Raw genomic sequence first — 17,366 nt, forward strand, 5'->3', positions numbered from 1 at the left:
CTCAACGAAGATATGAAATTCATATATCTGAACTGCGGTTATAGAAAGGTATTTGTGCATTATCCTCGCAGTAAAGAGCACTATTTAAGCAATAATCTGGATATATCAACAAAGTTGAAATGGTAAATTGGCCACCGTAACGATTGCAAAAGCTGAAGTTTCGAGCTTTAGCCCTTCGTCGGAGGGAATAGAGAAATTGTGGGTTGTGTGTGCTTTTAAAGGCAGAAAGTGGAGCTACGTTATTGGTGGGAACATGGCAACGAGAAAAACACGAATAGATTAGTGGAATGAAAAGCGTTCGTTGATCCCTGTGGGATTTAGACTGCCGGTTTGAAAGATGAGCTTTTGTTCAAGAGTTTTACGGCTTTCCGTGCTACCTAAGTGTAAGGAAAGACCGCAGATTGCCATATGTTGCTTAGAATGATTAGGTAAATTAAAATGTCTAGCGACTGGTTTCGATGTGTCCTTGTCATTCCTTTCCACGTCTCGAAGGTGTTCTGGGAATCGGTCACCTAGTCTTCTGCCTGTTTCGCCGATGTATATCTTTTTGCAATAAGTGCAAGTTATGCAATCGATTACATTGGCGGAGGTGCACGTGAAGTGATCGGTGATCTTAATGGATTGTTTAGGTCCCGATATTTTATCAGTATTGTGAATGAAAGGACACGTTTTGCATCGTGCACGAGCGCATTTAAAAGTGCCTGGTTGGTCATTAGTCTGAATGGAACTTCTGACCAAAAAATTGCCTATGTTTTTGTCGCGTTTGAATGAAATGAGCGGAGACTGCGAAAAGATAGTGCTTGTCTCTGGATCGTTTTGAAAATATTTAAGCAATATTGAAAAATCAGACCTGATAAACTTGAGGCTCGTACGGGATTCGAACCACTGACCTCTGCAATACTAGTGCAGCGCTCTACAAGCCAACTGGGAGCAAGTCATCAAATTAGTCCGACATAAACCCATAAGATTATTAATCAAACACAAATTAGTCCGACAACGATCTGTAAGATGATGAATCAAACACAACATGTCGGGCTATGCGAGTTTCCTGAAGCAGTTCGATGCGACGACGTTCAAATCCCTGTACGCTAACAAGGCAGGCAGTGCGCCACTATGGACATTTAAGAGCTTGTCTCTCCCAATCAGTGCCCAGACTGCCAGCGTCATTGCCGTTCACGTATAGGCTTGATCAGCCACCGCAGAAAGCATGCCACCCTCCTCAACTAATGCTTCTGAGAGAAAGGAGATCTGTTGGAACGACGGCTCAGACCACCACCACCACCATGTGTCGTGAAGTTTGAAGTGAGGCTTGCATTTTCTCAAGTCTTTTTGTTATGATCAACACAATGCGATGAAAGCGTGGTTTGCATCTTCTCAAGTCTGGTTGTTATGATCAACACATTTCGTGTTCGTTAAATAAACCGAGGTTGTTTCACATCTTTTCCAGTCCGAATAATAAGTTAAGCAAAGTTGTTTTTATTTAAGTGTGGTTGCCTTTATGACAACTTCACTGCATACAGTTGTTTCTGGTAACCCCAGATCCCCCGCAGATTCCACGCAATTGCCGAAACTCAAAATGGTCGTCGCTGACATTCTGCTAGAGCCTTCGTCAGAAATCAACTTATATGGACATCACTCAATTAAGTGGCGAACTCGACTTGATGAGGTCGAACTCGAAAAGTGTGGGGGCGAACACGGTATAAGGTAGGGGCGAACTCGAAGGGGCGAACTCGAAGGGGCGAACTCGAAGGGGCGAACTCGAAGGGGCGAACTCGATAGGGGGCGAACGCGGTGCAATTCTAATTGTCTCAAAAATCATTTGCCTCGGCCCCTTGGCCTGCACATGTACAGATGGGAAGAAGTTTCAGACTGTATCAGCACGTACAAAGCAATTTTTTTAGAGTTTTCTGTTAGTTTACTTATCGCTTTGGTTACAAATTAAGAATTGACCGTTCTTATCTGTAAAAGTATATGAGAAAAGTATCTATCTTTACAAATGGACCTATCTGATCGGTATTCATAGGCCCTTAGATAGCATTTCAGGACTAATATTTAAGTGCCGTTCTCGCTAGAGCGGTCCTCTCGACTTGCCGTTCAAAAAAGTTTTACTTTTTTCCCGTGAAAAGGGTTTTGTACACATGCTTCAATGATCATTTGGTTGTTCTCCAATTCTCTTTTCCTTGCGTCGCCACAAGCCAAAATTGATTTTTGGCTAGACCACCTGTATGGACAGCGCCTTCCTCTTTATTCACTTTACAAGTCATGCAAGCATTACGAGTGCATCGTTTTAGGACAATTCGGGATCTCTTTTCCATCCAATTGTTAGGAAAACCTATACCCCTCAACGCGGGAGATAAAGAAACGAAGTTTGAACGGTCAAAGGATATCTTGGTCAATTTTCAGAAATATGCAAATGCAAGCCTCAACACGAGCGCAATTGAGTAAACACATAATGGCGAACCACATAAATGTTTTTTTACCTGCCCTTCGGGTGCTTCCATTGCTAAAGGGAAATTAGTTTTCTCTATTAACTCTTTTGGTAAATGTTGAGGTTTTCGTCAAGGAATTTGTAATCATTACAGAAACGTTTTCATTCTGGTCTATGCACTTCTTAAAAGAATTGATTGCTGTTTAACGAGCTCGACATTAATACACTTTCCCTAGAAATTATTTCGAAAGGTTCCAAGTAGCAGAAATTCAAACAAATGTGTTAGTTTTAAAACATCAAATTTGCAAGGGGCAACTATCAGATCGATAGTTCCGAGACATTCTAATATTAAAGATACTCTATTGTCTTTATTATTTATCACTAAATTTTCCCCCACGCGGCAGTTGAAAAAAGTCAACACCTACTAAATGCAGATCAATCAAATATTTATTCATGCGTATAGCCTGCCGTACATTGGTTAAACCTGTCAGAATTGGAGGCGCGGTGGCCTCATGGATAGAGCGCTCGACTCCGGATCGAGTGGTCTGGGTTCGAGCCCCGGCCGGGACATTGTGTCGTGTTCTTAGGCAAGACACTTTACTCTCACAGTGCCTCTCTTCACCCAGGCGTATAAATGGGTACCGGCAATTTAATGCTGGGGGTAATCCTGCGATGGACTGGCATCCCATCCAGGGGGGAGTAGAAATACTCCTAGTCGCTTCATGCTACAGAAACCGGAGTTAAGCACCGGCCTAATAGGCCACTAGGCTCGTAAACAGACTTTACCTTACCTGTCAGAGTTAAAAAGTCACTGTCTTTCCGATCTGCCTAACTTCAAACCTTTCATAATTTTTCACGGATGAGTACTCTCCATCCGGGTATTTTCCGCGGACGGGCACTATTTAAACAATAGAGTGTTTCTGTCGAGGAACTATCGACTGATAGTTGGCCCGCGGAAATTTGATGTTCTTAAAACAAATATTTACTAGTTTTAAGAACATCAAAAATTATATGCTATACAAATATATGCTAGTTTTAAGAATATCAAATTTCCAAGGGGCAACTATCAGACCGATAGTTCCGAGACAAACACTATATTGTCTTTATCGTTCACCACTAAATTTTCTTCCGCGCGCCAGTTGATAAACAGTCAAAACCCACCAAAATGCAGAGCAATCAAATATTTATTCATGCGTACAGCCTGTCACAAATGTCAATAACTCGCAACCAGAATTGAAAAGTCACTGTTTCTCCGATCTGCCTAACTTCGCGGCCGTCAAACCATTCAAAATTTTTCACGGATGAGTACTATCCATCCGGGTATTTATTTTTTCGCGGACGAGCACTATCCCTCCCGTTATTTTCCGCGGACGGACACTGTGTCTCTGCAAGGATGAACACTATCGCGTCACGTGATTGATCTAAACCAATAAGAATCGGAGGAAGTTTAGTGGTGAGAATAACAACTGATAGTATAATGTTTGCTACGGCAGTTGCACTTCATGACATGTACATTATTTAAAAACATTTATCAATAAATCCTATAAGGCCCCACCAACAAGTCTGAGACTGGTGAGATCTAGAGAGCCCTCACTCTTTCAACCATCAAGTAGACATTCAGGAATATAATTTCATAAACATGGAAAGAAATAACTTTGCCAAGGATCATATTTTAAATTCCCGCATGGGGCTGATCAATTAGAGTCCCCAGGAAAGCGCACAGTACCCAGATAAGATTCACTTTAAAAAAATGACTGTAACCAATATGATCTCCTTGGAAGAGCCCCTAGGAAAAAAGAGTTCTATCTCATTTCTAAAAGGGATTGATTTTGCTCGCAGGCGGGCAGTCTCCATAGATTTGCTTCTCCAATGATGGCTAAGTAGCCGGCTGTTTGCAAATTTTGTTAGTGCTTGATTCCATTCATGCACGTTTTGTGATAAACTTGGGAAAGGATTATCGCTTTGTTGACACGACAGAGAAGACAATATTTGAAGACCCTCTTGCTACTATGTTTTATTTATCCTTTCGTCAGCAACTATTACAATTTATTTGTCATTAACATCTTCCATGCGATCCATCTATTTTTAAGCAGACTAGTGAGATCTGAAATTGTAAAAAAAAAAACAACACAAATTGACCATCATCATATATCTCTAGAATGTGTCAGGGCCTCTCAAGCTGTTGGAAGAAGATATTATTACAGCAAGACTACCGGAACCAATGTCATGAAACTCCTAAATTTGTAACTATTTTCTGTCAATGAGGAGGTAAAAACAAAACGACCAATTATAACTTAATGAGGGGGATTCTTTCAAGTAACCAACTAGATGTCAAAAAGAATAACAAAAACAAAAAAAGACCGATAAAGTAGTCGTTATGTCGCGAACTTTGCAACATTTTTCACCGAAACGGTTTTCTCCCGCCTGGACTTACTCTTGGACTTATCAGATTTCCTTGAATAAAAGAAGTACTTCCATCATATTATTACGCTCGTAAGACCTGTATATAGCTAAATATGTTCCACATGCTAGCAATGGAATGCACAAACCTATGAGGACTTTGGCTTCACATTTGCAGCAAATTGGCCTTGAACATTCCCTGCTGGCGAATAGCGCGCCACAACAAACGTGTGTGTCATCCCATTATCTGAAACTATTTTGGTCAGAGCTGCACCAATTTTAGTGGTGCTATTCCATACAACCTGCAAGAGCAACATTGACGATACGTTGAGCGTAGATTTGGCTTCGGAGCACAGTTTGTTTCACTTCACTAACGATGCTTTGGAGGAAAGCCGTACTATTGCGCGTCATAAAACGAGGAGTGGGGATAGTGCAGTGGTGAAAGCGCCTGGGTTCGACTCCCGGCTGACCGAAGTCACATGATCAATTCCTCTTTGGACTTGATGAGTAACTGAGGCATTCAAACACTAGTAGGGAGTCATCATCTTACCGCTGTAAAATGACCAGTAGCTTTACTGAATCCTGGTTGTTTAAAGTTGTAAAACTCTATTTCACTGTACCTATCAATGAAAGGAACAAAATCAAAACCGGTTTACTTTAGAATTTAGAAAGTTGACCTTTAACAAAATGTTAGTTGAAGGACAAGACGAATTCGTAAAAAGTCTCAGCTCTGACTATGTCCTCATGGAATTGCCCTTTATAAGCTTAAAAAAATTAATGATGGAGCAAAGAGAGTGAAAACCAACACTTATGGGTGGAGGAGGTGGGAAGCAGGGAGGGCACTGGGCAAGAGTGGATGTGGTGTGGGTTTTATTCCAACAACTGGCATCACGCTTGGGTTAAGTCCGCTGTTGAATCTCATCCGTTCTCTAAGGGGTTTTTCTCTGGGTTCTCCGGTCTCCTTCCTCAATAAAAACTAACACTACAAATTAAAATTTCGATGGAAAACATCAGACTTAAACCCATTGCGTGGAGGCATTGTTGTTAAAATACTTTTATCTTATTAGACCCTTTGTTGCGCAGTATCGCTAAGTATTTTTACGAGTTGTGCCGTATTTTGACGAGCCCGTGGGGCACGTTAAAACACAAATAATGAGTATTCATACTCAACGATATAACTGTATATAGTATATGCTTTTCTAAATTCAGTTGACTGGTAGCACTACACGCGTTAGAAAGAAAGTCTCCAAAGTAGCGTTAAAAGGACCATTGGCGACAAAGAGGCTACGGAAAAAAGGTAAGGATACTTCATACGTTATATTCCTCGCTTTTATTATCCTTTTTAATTTTTTTTTATATTTTTAATAATGTTTCCCGTCGCGTAGAATCTCCGGTCACATCCGGGACCTTTACAGGCCTCACTGGCGACTCAGTCAACTGTAAAATCTTTAAATATGGCGAAAATATAAAGACTGTGTGCGCATTCGATCGATGTGGGTAAGTTAAGGCATGAATAAAATCGAGACACTGACCCTTTTCTCACGGGCAGCACCTGAAAATAAATGTCGATCACCTCGAAAATACGGTTCTTCCCTCGTACTGTTCTCACATCTGTCGCTTGTTGTGGTTTTTAACCCATAAAAACGGCCATTCCATGCCTGAAATCGTATGGAATCCACGCCTGGAACATCTCACTAGCCAAGCCTCACTAAAACAGAGTCGATCCTGCTGTGGGCAGCACTCGAAATATTTAGGCCTTTTATCCCTCTTTAAAGCCATCAAAACCTTTCAAAGCGGGAACCAGAGTAACTTGTGGTTTTTTAACTTTCTTTCTGTTGTGTCTGTGCCGCGTGGGTTTTTCCTCGCAAAGAAAGAGCTTGAGAAAGCGTGTTTCGATCTTCAACTACAGCCGCCATATTTGTTTTTCTTTCAAATTTCCTACCTTGTTCCCAGTACTTCACGTTATTTTTCCGACCAAATGCTGACCTGATCGGCAGAGATCGGCCGACAGTTACCGATCGATTGTAATTTGAATAAAGATCGGCAATGCAGACTGTACTCGCTCGAAGCACGCGCAATTAGCGGAAAACTTTAATGAATGCACGTGTTTACATGCTTCTTCGTGAGGAAAGGCCCACGCGGCACAGACACAACAGAAAGAAAGTTATATTCTAATTCGCTACCCCGCTCAAACGAATATAAAACAGTTATAATAATTCAAAAAGTAACCACGATTGGGGTGTGTCAACACGAGCCGTAGGCGACCCTCTTTATTATGCCTTCATCAACAAAATTGATAGGAATGGTACATCAACGAAATGAAAACTCGCAAATGTAAAATAATAATAAAGCAAGAAAAACCACCTCACAAGACAATCTAAACTATGTTCGTATATGCAAAGAACTACTTCTAAGAGAAACTGACAATCCCTAGTCATTGGGTATTTAATTTTGAGGGCGTGGGGACGGTCGTAAGACGCGAATATAAAAGACAACACCTCGAATATTGTATGTAGCCTACCGCTAATGAAGCATTTGTAACAACATACCATGCAACACCCCAAAGAAATCGTTACCTAACTCATGATAAATACAGAAATAAAAGAAATCGATCGAAATCGATTGAAGCCAATAACATTGAAGCTCCCGAGGATAAAGTCTTCAAGGTACTTTCAATATTACCATATCTTTTGATTTTATTTCCATTAAAAAATTCATTTCATATTTTCCACTGTTAATCCGAGGAAGATGTTACTTAAAGACTAGTTTAATGTTCTTTCACAGGGTCAAGCTCAGTGGGGATGGGGCTGCTTTAACCCACAACAGTGGCCTTGTTGTTTTTTCATTCTCACTGTTGGATGATGGCCAGGCTGTCGTGTCTAGTTAAGGTAATATATTTATGTGCAAATTTGGCAGCATATATCTCTTATGAAGAGAATGCCATTTTTAACAAAATAATCCTTGTTTACCTTTAATCTGTCCAGGAAATCATACAATCTCAGTGATTAAGTGTAAGGAGGACTATGATACTTTAAGAACCAGCCTCCAGAATATCTTTGAAGAAGTTAACTCCCTCTCAAAAGATAAAGTCCTAGAGCTGATGGAAAGCAACTGAAAATCCAGCTCTATCTTTGTGGTGACTACAAGGTTAACAAATCCAGACATAACTATTTTCTAACCACCTTTTTTTGAGAGGAGCACATACATATATGTGGTTTATGCTTTTTTTATCTGTACCCTCTTAAACAGCCAGATATTATAATTATGGTTCACTTTTCATTATAAATTATCAATCACTTCATCATTAATTCAAGCATAGAAAAAAGGTAAAAAATTGTTTAAATAAAAATAATGTTATTAATATTGCAATGTAAGTTGTTCAAGTTCAATTTAAGGCATTCTCAGTAAAAATTAATTATTTACTGTTCCATATATCTTTTTATTTCCTCCAGTTTCTTCTAATCTGTATGGGTATGAAGGCTGCCGCATGAAAACATTCATGTGTTTGGTGTACATGTAGCAATGAAGAAAGGTAACATCTGTGAGTCATATACAATCACTTTATTGACACTTCCCTGGTGGGGCTTTTCAGTAACAATACATAATTTACTTAAAAAGATGATATACATAACAACAAAAACTAAATACAATTTTGTCAGTAAATACTTACTTACACAATAAATTCTCAATCACTGGATGTAGCCATTTACACAATTACCATATGGGCCTCAACAACTGCAACACTCATTAATATTTAATATTTTACAGGAATGACTTCACCAAGCCTTTGACTTTTTTCTTGAAATTGAAATGCAATTTAAACCCTGGATGGTATAAGGATCCCAGATGCCATGCACAGCCTCTTTTTGACATACCGATTGAAAGGGTCATGATTGATGAGCTCCACATATTTCTGCAGATTACAGATACTCTAGAGAAGGGTATTATCTATGAAGTTATTAACTGGGATGAGGTAAATGAAATAAAGATAAAAAAGATTTGCCTGTAGTGTAAAGTCTACAGTGTAAATTAAAGCAAATTTGAACAACAGCAGTCTGCTTTAATTTCTTGTTCATTTATTATGAACATAAAGAATAGATTTTGTTGCTACTTAGAAAGATGATTTCAAGAAATCAAGCAAAGACCAGAGGGGAATACATCTGAAAACATTCCTTGAAGCTGTTAGAGTGTGTAGTGTATCCCTGTGAATTTGGACAGCCAAACAAGGAAATTTAGACTGGACATCTCTTGTGGGAAATGAAAAGAAGAAACTGTTAACAAGCCTCCCCTCTAAATTCTCCTCCTTTCTACCTCCTAAGGTTTGTGAACAGCTGACCAAATTGTGAAAATTAAGTACAATTATACTGTTTTGAGTTGATTTGCTTCTAAATTTTGCATGAATTTCAACTTGTTACCTGGTTTTTTTATTAAGTTATTTGTTTATTTTATTATTTTGAAATATCATGCATCTGTTTATTATGTACAGGACTTCAAAAAACTTTAGGACATATTTGGAAGTTGGAGTCCGTCTGAGGAAGATGGCCAGGATTTCCCAAGCTAGGTAATAATATGGCCGTCAATATATTGAGAAGACTACTTTCAGTGTCAGCAGCAATTATACATTCTCACTGAAATATTTATTTCTATGTAGTTATATATATTTATTATATTTACTGTAGGTAAAAGAATGGGCTCTTCTGCTTTGCAGTTTGAAATTGGAGGGCCTGAATAAGCCAAAGCAAATCCCATAACACCTTACATACACATTATGTTATGCCACCTTCCTGGTTTACTGCAAGAAATGGGACCTGTCAAGTCATTTACTGGCGAGGGTATGCATATCATAGTATAGCTATATCTCTACTGCATACACCATGCAAAAATACTTGTATTCAAGGATTACAAGTTTCATTAACATGTACAATATAAGTGCCACACTTTTAATCCACTGGTAATCAATATTTTTCAATCTGTCCTCTTTTTTTCGCTGTCATTTTGCAGGTGTGGAGAAGAAAAATGACAACATGTAAAAATACTTTCAAAGAAAATGTACTCAGTGGGATAGCTGTAGCTAGATTTTGCTGGTAGAAAAAAGGATAGAGGTTTTGGAGCATGAGGGATGTGCCCATAAGCATAGAAGTTACCAAAAGAGGGAAATCTCCTATTTGGCACAGGGAGAGAGTCTAGTGGCTAAGAACGCTGTTAAAATTTTTATTGCAGAAGCATCACAAGCTCTTTCTGCATAGGAATCACTGCTGCCCTCATGTTGAAATTCCTGGACATCTACTTCAATTGCAAACAACAGCTGTCATCAGATCAGTGAAAGTTACCCTGAGGACCTCAAGAAATTGCAAAAAAAGAACTAGTTGCTATTTTTCAAATTAAATTAGGCAAACCTCCTTTAAAGAAAAAAGGGTGGACATCATTTCAGATATAACGGCATGGCAAGATGGTAACTCTACCTGAGGCCTGGAAAAATTAGGCGGGGGTGTGCACCTTACTCCCCAAAACCCTTACCCTATTTATGACCAAACTCTGTGAATTTTCCCACCCTATTTATGACCTTACCTGATATTCAATACCCTGTTTAGGGCAGTTGATCTAAACATTATTTGCGAAGGACTATATTTGATGGTCTTATCGATAACATGAAAAAGAAGCTTTTTAAAAAAACATAATTATTTCAAGGCCAAAGTGCAAAAACCGTACCCTATTACTGACCAAAATGGCCAAAATCAATACCTATTTACGATCAAAACGACTGAAAAACCATACCTTTTGGGGCTGCAAAGTGCACTCTCGATGGTATTTTTCAATCTCTCGAGGTTCTCAGCAAAAGCACGTCCTCTGGAGGAGATGGATTTCTGAAATAGCTGGACAAAAAATGGGATGCATTTAACAGCGAGAAGCTAATCCGGTGGAAGAAAGTTTGGTACATGCGAAAATCTCCTCCGAATAAAAACATTTACTTTCTTTAAATGCTTGCGCATGAAATAATCAACGGTAGCGCCAGGTGGTCTACAAGGAATCGGCAGAATTTCGTTAAAATTTTGCTTTTTATTTAAATAATACGAGCAGAGTTAACTAAAGGGAACGTGTCTAATACTTTTGGCGTCTAAAGCAGGACTTACCGTAAAAGACCGTGATCCAAACTGTGGGATTCTGACTCCCACGTGTTGTGTTGGGACCCCCAACCTCGCCACTTGATCAGATAAACAGGCTTCTCAGACTACAATAAAAATTCATTTATAGTCAATTTTTGTCCATATTTTGACGGCTTTTTTTCCAGCTTTGTGAAGGTTTGTCATGGCAATCGTTCGATATCCTTACCTTTGCGTTCTTCACCACCGCTCAGGCTTGAAGACACCCTTCAGCGTTTTCCTTTTCTTTTTGTTTGGCCCAACATCCAGAACATCCGCCATTGACACTTTATTCAAGTCGGCATAAAAGTTTACGCTGCGATTATCTCGAGCCATTTTTCAGGTGTCCTTTATATACTTAGGCTAACAACTCGTTCGAAACTGGAATTAACAATTAGTTCATGCTTTAGCGTGCACTATCGAGTTATGGAGCACGCGGGAAGTTTGGAGAGCACGAAAGAAGCGTAAGAGTTGCCCGAGGCGATAGCCGAGGGCAACTCTAGCTTATTGAGTGCTCTCCAAACTTCCCACGTGCTCCATAACTCGATAGTGCACAGCTGAAAGCATGAACCAATTGTTTTAGAACATAGCCGGTGGAATTGTGCATCAAATGCGACGCGAAAAACGGACAACAATATCAGTTGAAGCGAATCGTGACGGCACTGATGCCGAGTCTCCTTTTCCTTTGTTTTTCTATTTTTCTGCCTCATTTAAGAACTCTAGCCCATGGGAAAAGGTCGAAACATTGTCTTCGTTTTCGGACTAGCAGGCCGAGTTTCTGTTTGTATCCATTATTGTCGCGAAATGTATTATTTTTCCCCGCATTAGCAATGGCCGCTCGCGCGAAAAAAGAAAATTTCTGGCGAAGTCGGAGTTGCTGACGCTATCAGCGTGCACTATCGGGATTTTGAGCACGCTTACGTATAATGAATTTAATTGCGCGACTCTGCCAGCTATGTTCTAATACTAAGTAAACCCTTCTTGTCTTCTCGCGCGAAGACAGCCACGCCGACAAACCAATCGGGTAAAAGGAATGCCTGACGTCACTTGACTAGCCCACTCCCTCACGGGAAATTTTTGGTTGACCGCGTGGGAAAAGGAATTCTACGCGACGCTTTTTTCAACGGCCAACGGGTACGCTTAAAATTCGATCATAATCTGTTAGCCATTCCCGTTAATCACTTTTAGACCACAAAATCACACACAGTACGCTTGGACCGTCATATGAGGTCTATTACTGTACAGACGCATGGCTTAATACTAAAAATCTCTTTGTTTAAGAGACGTAACCTTTGGTATGTTTACGTAGTTGTACCTACCAGGACTCCACGGCATTTGAACAGGAACTGACAAACCCGCTCGAGCTTGAGAAAAGGTTTTCTCCTTCGTCAATGTTCTGGGCATGGACTAAGTATCCAATAGAAGCCAGGTGATCTCCCCAGCTTTTCGCATCCTGAGCCAGCTTGTCATCCCACACCAAAGCTGACGCACCATGAAGAGCCCGCTTGGCATTGTGGGCTTGGAAACAGGCATCTGGGTCCACTTCATTGTTAGAAACAAAAATATTTTGAATCAAAATAATATAACAGACATTAGCAATGATCATCTACCTTTATTCAACCGTTGTTAAGAAAACTATTAGGGACCTTAAGAAACCACGACGGCGACGCCAACGAGGACGTGGTAAAACAAGAGATCTAATTGGCAGAACAATAGCTCAGCACGTGCATTTTGAAACTTTGTACATTTCTTAGCCGTCCTATGCAAAACAACAACGCGAAATCGCCAAAATTTGCTTCGTCTGCGAGCCGAAAGCGCGACGGCAAATTATTTTAACTTCCATTTGGAACTCAACCCATTTTTGAAATTCTAACTAGGAGTAGAAATTCCTTTTTTAATCGAAGTCTTCCTTGGCATCGCCGTCGTGGTTTCTTAAGGTCCCTATTTTCACTGTCAATAATGTCAATTGTTCCACGGTAAATACATTCGCCGCTTGTCATTTTACAGTTTCCTTGCAGTGTTTTGAATGAAGTCCGTATTCAATTTGAAATTGTACCCTTTGAAATGGAAAGTTTCGAAGTGTTGTGTTAAATCGGGCCAACTCTTGCAAGATATGTTCGCAAGATGAAAGCACCTTCAATACACCTTTCATGGACGAAACAAAGAATTACATCTGTTTATATCAAACTAGATACCACCGGTTCAGCCTTCTACTGCCCTAGAGAGCTACTTGGAAAATATCACAACACAACTTATTTACTGTATCCAAGCCAATAATAATTTGTAACGCAGTGAGGTCACAACTCCGAAAGAGTTGAAGAACAATCCTGCTTTAAATCTCAAAAAAACAACACCACAACAACAGTCGTCATGAATAAGATAGAACGAAACAGAAGAAGGCAAAGCGCAGATTCAACAACAGAGTTCACTACAAACCTCTCAAAGCATCGATAGTAAAAAACACTGAGGAAAGGGTTAATGACATCATTGACCAAATGCATCGGGGGAAAAACACTAGAGTAGTGATTACATGACTAAGAAACAGTCGGCCCTTGCTGAAAACAATGTTTATATAACATCCGATCATCTCTTGCAAAAAATAGGGAAAATCCGTTATAACACGCTTATGAGAGCAAAAATACAATTTGAAGGCAATAATGGAACTTGACCGCCACAAAAGCCAAATTGGGAGAACGTGCCGGTTTGTCTTTACTTTTATCCACAATGTGGCAAGGTGAAAATAAATGACCAATCAGAGGCGCTATTTAAGCAAAAGCGGCGGTTCAAAACAAAAAACAAACGACCGCGTTGCATCAAGGTTGGAAATAGGCCTTGAGATAAGATATCAATCAGGCCTCCTTAATGTGGAATTTCGAATTCTCTCTCAGTTTTCAAAAACAAAAAGGAGATAAGCGCCCCTATTGAGTAAGCACCCCTTCCAATAAGTGCCTAAAATCCTTAACGCGAGAGATGAAAAAAACGGTCTAACGGAAGGCTTATTATGCAAATACAAGCTTTGACACGAGCGCATTAGGAGCAAAAACATTGATTTGCATCGTTTTCAAGATTTTGATGGATAAAACCTAGAGAGATACCCGCGGTTCTTAAAGGCAATTGGTGAACTTATTAGTCTACAAACTATACACTTATATGCGTTTTAAGCCCGATTTACGCCTGCATTTTGAGAACTCTCTCTTACAAATATTGAGGAATTTTTGATATGCATGCAAATTAAGGTCGAAGAGAATTCCAACTCTCTTCTGATCACTTTGGTATGAAAAATATTTCAGGTGAAGTTTCCATATTTTGTCTGTGAACTGACTGAATACATCATGTAACTTGTAAAAAGGGTGAATTCCGTGAGCTGTATTCTTTCATTCGCAGCGTGCTCTACAAAATCTGGGAACTTTACACCTTCGATCACTTTCCACAGGGGTGGTTTAGCCAAAAATCAATTTTTACTTGTGGCGACGCAAGAAAAAGAGAATTGCAGAACGACTAAACTACTTTTGAAACATGTGTCCTAAACCCTTTTCATGGACAAAAATAAAAAACCTTTTTCTTTTAGGCGAAGGAAGGGTAAACTTATCTTTCTCAGGAGTTACCGCTAGATGTGTACTTCATCATCATAATCATAATACTTGATGACTTCGAGGATGAAACTGCTATACGTCTTTCAAGATCTGTATTTGTAAATTTAGAGAAGATCATTTGACACACTGGAACGACAAGGTTAACAACCTTGTTTTCGTCATCTTTCTAGAAGGCCTAATTTGGGGCCTTCTCAACGGCAGTTGAGAACTAGGTCGCATAATCATATTTTGCCTAAGGTCCAGACAAGCCGTTTAAAATCAGTTTTTATTAATAGATGTCTTTTCAATAGTAATTAATACCTTTTCTTTTTCCTTATTCATTTTATTCATGTTATTCATGTTAATTGTAGCACGTCTGTTTGCACAATAATTCTTAATAAAGACCTTTATTATTATTATTATTATTATTATTACAATCACTTTTAATTACAGCTCCTTTGAGTGAATGAATAGCAATCAACAAGGGGGGCATTAGAGTATCTTAGAAACCGCAAAACCGTAGAAAAAATCATCCAAAACTGTAGAACTGAAAAAAAGTTTCGATCAAAACCGACAACTAGATACGAAATCATCAAAACCGATGAATTATCACAGTCCCGTTTGAAACTTCGACGAAAATCGAAAACCAAATGCTGAAAACCGGAAAATCCGAAAACCGCAATGAACACCGAAAAGCCGAATTTGTTTGGCCTAATAACCGAAAAAACGGTAAAAAAAAGTAGCCATAACCACAAAACCGAAAATCGTAATGCTCCCTTCATCAACAGCACTCACGGCACCCAACACAATTTCAGCTCCTCATTTCCAAAGGCACTCAATATAATTACACCTCCTTTGAGAGTAAAGGTCAGCTAATCTGAGCTGTGGCAGACACCATGGAGCCACAGCATAGATATGCCTAAAGGGATATGGCTTTTTGGATGTCGCGATTGCAGCTCCATTATGTGTTAGAGACACCCGCTATACCGTGGCGGACAAGGCTTCAAGCAACAAGAGGCTTGAAATTCTAAAGTTGAATACTAGATGGGAAGACGAATCGCTTTCGTTGAGAAATAGATGGGGACAAATGCACAAATTTTCGTCGCAGATTTGTGCATTAAGAGGGATTTAATAGTGTTACATAGAGAAATAAATAAACCTAGAATCCTCTTGGATTAAAACGTATGTTCTGAATGTTATCATGGCGTTTTTAGAGCGATAAAAGGTTGGGGATTTGAGCTTTCAAGGATAGAGTATCTATGAGTGGGCGAATTGTTTCTTCTTACATGTTGCCTCGAAAGACTGACAATTGCACCTAGTGTTTCCCATTCTTCAACTGAAATGTCTCATGCTAGCTCTTTGATCTTCTGCCGCGTAAAACATTCCCAAAGGCGACTTTCTAATTGGAAATATTTTGGGATGGAGACAAAAAAGTGATTCCTTGAGATGAAATAATGGGCATCGCCTATCCACAAGATGATATCAAAGCTGTTCGATGAAATGGTTTTAAACTAAAGCAATCTACCATTCTAAACACAATGGCGCTGTTGAGGCTATTCCTTAAAAAGGTTTTATGTTTTTAGTCCGTTCCGTTCTTAATTTTTTTTTTATGTCACGTAGACCACCTAAAACTGTTCCTTTTCTTTCGCTTCCCGCTCTTTATCATGAGGTTTTTACGGCTCCCTGAGTCTCGTAACCTTTCATGAAAGGGCGATCGGATCGTTTTGTAAATATTGGTATTCTTCGCCGTCATTAAACTCGTTGGTCGAAGCGCTGTTCTGTTATTGTTCGACATCTTCGCCGCTTTATGTGTCCATCCCGGACACGCGCTAACAAACTGAAAAAAATTGATGATTTTTTACAGTTATAACGATTCAGTCCTTAGCTAAAGCACACTAAATAAACTTTAAATGTCTCAAAAATACTTTGCCTCGGCCCCTTGGCCTGCACATGTACAGATGGGAAGAGGTTTCAGATTGTGTCAGCACAAAGCAATTTTTTTAGAGTGTTCAGTTAGTTTACTCATCACTGTGGTTACAAATTAAGAATTGACCGTTCTTATTAGTAAAAGTATACGAGAAAAGTATCTATCTTTACAAATGGACCCATCTGATCGGTATTCATAGGCCCTTAGATAGTATTTCAGGACTAATATTTAAGTGCCGTTCTCGCTAGAGCGGTCCTTTTCACTTGCCGTCGAAAACATTTTTTACTTTTTGCCCGTGAAAAGGGTCCTGTACACATGTTTCAATAATCATTTGGTTGTTTTCCAATTCTCTTTTTCCTGTGTCGCCACATGGCAAAATTGAGTTTTGGTTAGACCACCGGTATGGACAGCGCTTTCCCCTTTGTTTACTTTACAAGTCATTCAAGCATTACGAGTACATCGTTTTAGGACAATTCGTGATCTCTTTTACATCCAATTGTAAGGAAAACCTAAACTCCTTAACGTAGGAAATAAACAAACGAAGTTTGAACGGTCAAAGAAATATGCAAATGCAAGCTTCAACACGAGCGCAATTGAGTAAACATCATGACGAACCACATAAAGGTTTTTTTACCCGCCCTTGGGGGCCTCCGTTGCTAAAGGGAAATTAGTTTTCTCGCCTCTTGGATCGAATCAAATTTTCGACCAAGTATGATAAAACGCCATCTCTCTTAACTCTCTTGGTAATTGTTGAGGTATTCGTCAAGGAATTTGTAATCATCACAGAAACGTTTTCATTCTGGTCCATGCATTTCTTGAAAGAACTGATTGCTGCTTAACGAACTCGACATTAATACACTTTCCCTAGAAATTGTTTCAAAAGGTTCGAAGTTGCAGAA

The 17,366-nt window shown here is 39.4% G+C and overlaps 1 protein-coding gene and 1 long non-coding RNA gene across 2 annotated transcripts; both read right to left on the bottom strand.

The window, feature by feature from the left end:
- Positions 1-4,983: 4,983 nt before the first annotated feature.
- LOC148718112 (Golgi-associated plant pathogenesis-related protein 1-like) lies at positions 4,984-12,777 on the bottom strand. Its single transcript, XM_088743266.1, has 2 exons — positions 12,288-12,777; positions 4,984-5,448 (listed from the first exon to the last, which is right to left on the bottom strand). Exons 1-2 carry the CDS (start codon positions 12,572-12,574, stop codon positions 5,370-5,372), a joined length of 366 nt encoding a protein of 121 aa, XP_088599392.1. The 5' UTR covers positions 12,575-12,777; the 3' UTR covers positions 4,984-5,369.
- On the bottom strand, positions 8,369-10,847 carry LOC148718113 (uncharacterized). Its single transcript, XR_015994686.1, has 2 exons — positions 10,604-10,847; positions 8,369-10,167 (listed from the first exon to the last, which is right to left on the bottom strand). It is a non-coding gene; the product is annotated as an uncharacterized LOC148718113 (long non-coding RNA).
- Positions 12,778-17,366: the final 4,589 nt, after the last annotated feature.

This window comes from Stylophora pistillata, chromosome 13 (genome assembly GCF_964205215.1).
Source record: "Stylophora pistillata chromosome 13, jaStyPist1.2, whole genome shotgun sequence".
Classification (NCBI taxonomy): domain Eukaryota; kingdom Metazoa; phylum Cnidaria; class Anthozoa; order Scleractinia; family Pocilloporidae; genus Stylophora; species Stylophora pistillata.